The 8,210-nt window shown below is 25.7% G+C and overlaps 1 protein-coding gene across 1 annotated transcript; it reads right to left on the minus strand.

Annotated features, from left to right (window-relative positions):
• Window positions 1-5,933: 5,933 nt before the first annotated feature.
• Window positions 5,934-7,716, minus strand: LOC135948985 (uncharacterized). The gene is made up of 3 exons (XM_065498442.1): window positions 7,455-7,716; window positions 6,903-7,393; window positions 5,934-6,806 (listed from the first exon to the last, which is right to left on the minus strand). Exons 1-3 carry the CDS (start codon window positions 7,645-7,647, stop codon window positions 6,246-6,248), a joined length of 1,245 nt encoding a protein of 414 aa, XP_065354514.1. The 5' UTR covers window positions 7,648-7,716; the 3' UTR covers window positions 5,934-6,245.
• Between the last annotated feature and the right edge of the window lie 494 nt (window positions 7,717-8,210).

An 8,210-nucleotide genomic window follows, 5' to 3' on the forward strand; every position in this document is an offset into this window, starting at 1 on the left:
CAAATGTTTCTATTCAATATAAAGCTTTTTTTATCATTTGAATAATGTTTCAAAAACTCTGTGAATAGCGTGTAATTTTTTAGTAAAAAATTGCAAAAGATTTTGGAGCATTCATCATGTATCTAGATTAACATCTGAATTCGGCTTCTAAAATTTAAATAGAATTATAAAAGAGCCTTACAATAGTGGAATGATTAGTTCTATTTAAGACTGCGGCAATTAAAAAAACTTGTTGTTCAAATTTTATCACTGGGACTCAAAATACCGTGACATTTCATATGTTTCTTCCTTTCTCATCCATTGTATATTTTATCGATATCCACGTATATTCTTTTTTAACGATTTCTTAATAATTTTTTTTACAAGTTGTGTAAATATATTAACGGGTTTTGAACGCAAGATTTTCGATAGATCTTAATATTCTTAACGTCTGTTGAATACTTGTTTAATTTTACATTAGTGGTATACTAATAATGACCAAACATAACTTTCTCAATCTCAAGCTGACTAAAATTCCTAAGAACAAAACCCACTTATGAAGTCAAATTTATTGAAAGAAGGTATGTACATCAAATTCAACTTAATGTTTGGTAAAATCATCACTAAATCTATCATTAATAATTTTTAAGATTTAGCTTAACTTCTAAAATTATGCGAAATTTAATTTTTAGTAGTTTCATTATGTGCAATTTATTCTGAAAAAGTTTTGAAATAATCTCATCGTTCTCTACTATTTAGAATCATTGTAATTCTTAAAATAATTAATATAAAGGGTTGCCACCATATGAATAAAAATTAAAAAAGTTAAAAAAAACTGAATAGCTCGAAAACTAACTGATACATTTCTTCGAAATTCGGCACGATGAAATTACGCAATTGACTAACAAAATGGCGTATAAGCTGTGCAGAAAAAATCTTGCTTGAAAAAGTCGTTAATTTTTCCGTGATCCTAGTGCCACTTTATCGCTAAATTTTTGCAAAAAGTTTGTAAATCATGTTTTGAAACATTACTTAAATCAATTTCACTGATAATAAAATTGTAAAAAGCATCAGCTTTTTTCTTTTTATTTTTTTTTCACAAATGCAAACATTAGAAAGTTCGCTATATTTTAAGCAGAGGCTGTCTGCACGAAAAGGATATAAAATAAAAACCATAAAATAAATTCGGAAATCGTTTAGTAACACTTTTTATTAATTAAAACTGCAGTCCACGGCTAACATTATCAAAAGCTTAAGCGAAGTTTATATTTATGGAAAAAGTTATTAATTTGAGGCTAAATTAGAATTACACGTTTTGTTAACAAAAGCCAAAATATTTTTTTTATTTACTTACTTACTATCCATCTCTTTTCCGTATTATGCACGAATTCCTTCCATTTGTTTAATAACTGATAAAAAACTTTTCAATTTATATCAAAATTACACTTTTTGTGCTTGCAAATGTCAACTTCGACTGCCCATAAATCAGCTGATATTTGTTTTCTACAAAAACCTAATATGCATTTCTTAAATATAATTAATTAATTAAACATATAATTAAATATAATTGAAAATTACATTTTTTGTCGGGAGTTCAAAAAAAAATTTTGAACTCCCGACCTCATGGTTAGATTTATATTTGAGTTGGCTACAAAATAATGAATTCAGGAAGTAGTTAAATTGTAGTTACATTTAAAATTGTAAGTTAAGCTTTTGCTGGGTATTTATGATTTTAACTTTGTATCTGATATTTTAAACTACACCATTTCATGTTGAAATTGAGAAAATATAAATGTATTCGTCACCTGAAATGCAAAAGGACGTAACAAATGCAGCTTTCTATTTTTAAAAATAACGACTTTATTAAAGATAGAAAATCATATTTGCAACCCCAACACTTTTAATTTTATTATGTTTTTTGTTTCTCCTGTAAAATTTTAAAAATAGGCGCTATTGCATTTTAGGTGACGATATAGAGAAAAAACTAATTGAAATTTAGAAATCCAAATTAATATTGAAGATGAGAAATCCAATTCAATAATGAGCAAATAGAAATAATAATTTAGAAAAAAGTTAGTATTGAGGAAGGAAAATTGAAATTAGGAAATGCAAATTAATAATGCGAAAATACAAATGGCAAAATTGCAAAGAAAAGCAAATTAATATTGAACCTAAATAGAAACTAAAAAATCCAATTTTTTATTGAAATAAACCAATTGAGAAAATGAAAATTGAATTTGAGAAAATAGAAAGAACTTGACAATGAGAAATCGAAAATTAAGATTGAGAAATAATATATTTGTGTCAGATTTAATAAATTTTTAATTTCTAGATATTTTCTAAATTTAAATTTGTGTGTTCTTAATATTAATTTGTTATTCAGAAATTCAATTTATATTTTCTCAATATTGTTTGAATATGAAAAAAGTGGGCCATATTGAAAGGCAGATGGACACAACTATGATGGACATTTTATTAAATTTTTTTGGATGGACCTATTTTAAACGTTTTCAGTATCATACATTTCTGATCATGTATATTTGTGTCGAATTTAGGTTTTACAGATTTCATCTTTTAGATACTACTATGCCTTGTTGTTTTCAAACGTCGCACACTGAATTCGATGGTATTCATAGAAGCCGTAGTTTTAAAATATAATAGTTTTTTATTGATGAGTTATTATAAGCACATAAAAACACAACATTTTAGAAAAAAAGGTTAAAAAAAATGTTTTTTAACCCTTTAAGCGCATTATTGTTTTTTGGAAAAAAAGACCTTTGTTCACAATTTATGCTGCAACTTTGGAATGGAAAGTGATGAATTATTGAATAGAATTGGAAATTAACTATTAAAAAAATCAAATTATAAATTTATTGTAAGTATTTTTATTAGTATAAATTTAATTTAAAATCCAATTTTTGTTTTACACAAAATTGTATAAATTTACAAATTTTTTAAAAAAAGTCACAAAAGAGAATATTATAATTTTTTAGTAATGAATAATTATAAATACATAAAATAAATACACAGCATTTTAGAATTTTTTTTAACCCGTTAAGTCCATTATTGTTTTTTTTTTTTAAAAAGGCCTTAGTTCACAATATATGCTGTAACTTTGGAATCGAAATCGATAAATTAATGAATAAAATTGGAAATTAAAGCATACTTAATGTGCTATTAAAAACATCAAATAGTAAATTCAAAAAATGAATATATATTAGTATAAATTTAATTTAAAATCCAATTTTCGTTTTACACAAAATTTTATAAAAATAAAATTTTTCAAAAAAGTCACAAAAGAGAATATTATAATTTTTAAGTAATGAATTATCATAAATCCATAAAAAAACAGCTATTTAGAAAAAAAGTTAAAAAAAAAAATTTAACCCGTTAAGTGCATTATTGTTTTTTGGAAAAAGGACCTTAGCTCACAATTTATGAATGGAAACTTTGGAATGGAAAGCTATAAATTATTGAATACAATTGGAAATTAAAGCATATTTAATGTGCTATTAAAAATATCAAATAATAAATTTATTATATGCATTAATATTAGTATCAATTTAATTTAAATTTTAATTTTTGTTTTTCAGAAAATTTTATAAATGTAAAATTTTTTTCAAAAAAGTCACACAAGAGAATATTATAAATTTTTGTAATGAATAATAATAAATTAAAAAAAAAATGGAAAAAAAAAATTTTAACCTGTTAGGCGTATTTTGTTTTTCGGAAAAATATAATTTTCTCTGTAAGTCTAGTGAGTTTAGTGAAAGAAAAACTGGATAAATTTGCATCCAGTTTTTTTTTTCACTAAACTCAGTAAATGTAAAATTTAATCTGAAAAAATAAAAAAATTTAAAAGTTTTGGGGGAATCTTTGATGTCGTTTTACCTTCTTAATAAAAAATATATTAAAATAATTGTATTATTCTGCATTCTGGAATTCACCACAAATATCCCAATTATCATAAGCTTCATTATAATCATTATTATAATCTTCTTCATCATTAAAATCTTCATCGTTGTTATCATTTACTGGTCTTGTTATGACAATCAGAATTTTAAACAAAACTGAAAATAAAAAAAAAATGGCCAGGCATTGTCTGGACTTTCTTTTTTCTTAAAAATAAGCTGATATCCTATACTATTCTAAAATCTATAAAACTAATTTCAACTATTACTAACTTAATACTTGTGGCCCATTAAATTCGAAAATTATCCCAATTTTGGATCTTTTTTAAAAAAAATTATTAAAAATACACAGAAAAAAAAGACAATAGTTGGTAAGTGATTAAAAAAAATTGTTAATTTTAAGTTCAACTATGTAACAATTTTTTTTAATAATTTATTTTTAAATTGTTATAATAAATTGTTGAAATTTATTTGAATATTGAATAGAAAAAAGGAAAAATTTGTGTCAAATATAAAATATAACAATTTTTCAATTTAAATAAACATCAACGAATAAAATGGAAACTAATAGAAATTTTCGAGAATTGTTAAGGGCTAATGTACAAGGTATGTATATTAATTATGTTGTTGTACGTATCCAGAGAAAAAATTGGACAAATAATCTTTTTACAGAGTTTGAAAGATCGATATAACCTTCCTTTACAAACAATCTTCGACATAATTTTATGGCAGAGATATAGATTCCTTGAATACCATCCGTAGCGTGATGTTGCAGCTTCTGTCCTTGCAAGATTATAATCACCATAGTAAGTATTAAGAACTCTGTAGAAATCATGTATCAATATAAGATGAATAAACTTTTCATACATGTAGGAATATATTCAGGTACTCAAACCGAAGTCTACCTCTGAACCCGTTTTATATCACTCAATCTCAAGAAATCCGGCCAACAAATGAACAAAAACTCCAGTAATAGAAATCGGACGGACTAGTGTATGTGGAATCAGTGTAGTATCAATCGTATTTTTTATAGATTAAACCTTAATAAAATAAACTAGTTCAAACAAACCTTATATTGCTTTTTTTAGTATATAAAGGTCAATCGTAAATCGTAGAAAATGTAAATAACTACTAACAATATAATTTTTTAATATGACGAACATATTGTTAAAGGTGTAGGTAGATAATAGTTGATAGTTAACCTATTATTTGTTCAATAAAACAAATAACGAGTTAAAAATATTTGTTAAGTTTTAACAATTTTTATCAACATAAATATTTTTTATATTTACAATATCGGTTTTTGGTGCCTTTTCAATTAAAACAATAATTGTATTGACGAATTTGATTATTAATATGACAATTGATTTGTTGTAATTTTTTTCTGTGTATATACACATAATTTTTATAAAAAAAAATGTTACTATATACTTAAATATCTGATGTTGAAGGTTCCATTATAAAAGATTTACTTTTAATAGACTTAACACTAACAATAATCACTGAAAAGAAAGTAAACAACTTAGTTGATTTATTTTTACAGCTAGTGATGTAGAATTTTATCTACTTTTACCCTATACCAAAATTTATTATAAAAGCTTTATTTCTAATTTTCAATTAATCGCCACTTTTATACCATTTGAACCCAACGTGCGTCGCACAATTGCTCATTTGCTAAAAATCGGGGCAAAAATTATAACATTTTGTGAATTTGAATTATCACAATGTTGGTAATTGTTAAGGCTGAAGAAAAACAAAAGTCGACAAAAACTTTATTGAAATAAAAAAAAATGTTTTTCCTCATTTACTCATTGTTGGGTATTATATGGTCAAAACGAGCTACTGTGTGTCAAATTTTGATTTTCCAGATCTTCTCATTTATGCCATATTCCAATACGTTCTTCACTCTAGATTGCAAACAAACGGATATATCCAGTATGAACATTTTTAAAAATTTCTGCTCAACCAAAAATATATCTGCAAAATTTCATGTCCGATGATCTAGGGCCTAGCATGGAGGTACCTCAAAAAAGTTAACATTAATTGTTTATTTACACTCTTATAATTTTAACTATATTTAATGCTACAATATGTATGATAAGGCGGAAAATACAAATATAAAAAATAAATAACAAATTACATAATAATAATAATCACTATCGATTGATAAAAGTCTGAAAGATTATCAACGAAAATAAAAAAAATAAATTTTATACTTATTATTAAACATAGCGCTTATTTCTGTATGCCAACAAAAATACTTTTCTACGAAACTTGTATTGAAGACAAACAAATCCTATAGTTTTTGAACAATTTCCTGTATGAATGCTTCTTACATTATATAGCAACGAGTCCTTAAAAACACATAGCTCCGCGATTTTTCAACCAAGGCAACAACGCTTCCACATGTTTGCGATAACGATCGTTGGAATACATCAATTTCTTAAAAGCCAAACCTGCATCCGAATCACCAATGAAATTCTCCAAATTGGCAGTATCTGTTGGTTCTAAAAGTACAGCTGCCATAACACCAGTAACTGTAGAAAAGCCCCAAATGCCATATTTGTACATCATTGTATGTAATTCCGTTAATGAGGGAATTTTTTTGGTGTAATTCAACAATTTAAGATTCTCCACCAGCTGATCATGATAGAATTTGATAAAGTAATCGAATTGTTTTATTTTGATTTCATATTTTGTCGACGATAGCAGAAAATAGAATAAATCTTGAGCAGGTGAACCATATTTAGACATTTGGAAATCAATTAAATATGTTTCCTTGATTTTACCGAAGGCATCATACTGAAACATGACATTATTCGACCAGCAATCGCCATGATTAAGAACATTAAATTCGTTTGGATTAGGTTTTGCCGCTTTGTAGAATGCATCAATCATTGTGGTGTTGGTAGAGATCTGAAAATAAAAATATATTGAAAATCAATCGTTCGATCTATTTAATATTTAATCAAAGTCATAAACCTCTAGCTTATAATACTAATATCAACTTACAAGATCATCTGCATACTCATTATAGTTGCTGTAGTTTTTAGCACAACTATTGAAAATTTGTCCCATGCCCTCAAACATAGCCTTCATAACATCTTTGCCTTCTTCTTGAAAATAACCTTCTATATATTTCTGCTCAAATGGTCCCTTAGTTTCAACAAGTACTGCTGAAGCCGCATGCCATTGGGCCAACTTTTTTAAAACACATTTTGTATGATCCATATCAAGACCCTCCAGACGATTAGCATTTTTAAAACCACGCGTACATAAATTTTCCAATAAAATATACTGTTCTTTACTGGGTAGATCATAGGATTTGGCACCAAAATTCACTTCTATTCCAACATCAGCATATAGTTTCTCAAATGCTGGAACAATTTCCTCATACATGCACTTCTCAATATCAAATATGTCGTGACCTTTCATCATTTCACGTATTTGTTCATTGTCATGATTCACTTTTAACATAAAACTTACAGCTTTTGTAGACAAATCTAAATAAATTGTATTATATTAGTATGTTTGTTACTGTAATAATTTTTGCTATTATTTTACTTTTCAATTCAACTTCAATTTCCACTTTCAACATAACTGTGGCATAATTTTCTCCCGCTGCCATGCCAGGTTTAACAATAAATTCCTTAATTTTTTGATAGTTTTCAATATTTTTTTCTAAGACATTTTCAAAAAGTTTAGCTTCAATCCACTTTGGTACTGAAGCATGAGTGCCATTTGTTTCTCCTGTCATCGTAATATTTTTTTTACGCTAATAATTTTTTTAATTTAGATTTGAGTTGTTCTAGACACTCTCAGTGTTTCTTTAATACTGCTGCAATTGCTAGAGAATATTCTTACTTAAATATATGTATGGTGTTGTGTTCAGATAGGAGAACGTAACTGCGAGTATTATTTAATTTATCAATTTATTTCGAAATTATTTATACATTGGCTAATAGTATATTTATTGTTTAGTCATTGTGTTTTAGCTGATTTAAATTTTTTGTTTTATTAGCTATTGCTAATATCAACAGACATTTTATAATATCTATTGTAATAATTTTGATAAAGATCCATTTAGACGCTTAAAATTTAAATTAGTTAAATTTTTACAAATCTCACAAAATATCTGTTAATTAATATCAACGTAAAATTGAATAAAAATAAACTTTAATTATATTTAATTATTTGTATCAATTTACTCAGAGAAAATACATATGTATGGTCGCATTTTTTTCCAGTTCAGTTAATGATGGCAAACAACATCAATAACATTGAGAAATCGGTTGGAATCATTGTCTCATCTTAAACCAA

The sequence above is a fragment of the Calliphora vicina genome, chromosome 1, assembly GCF_958450345.1.
Source record: "Calliphora vicina chromosome 1, idCalVici1.1, whole genome shotgun sequence".
Classification (NCBI taxonomy): Eukaryota; Metazoa; Arthropoda; class Insecta; order Diptera; family Calliphoridae; genus Calliphora; species Calliphora vicina.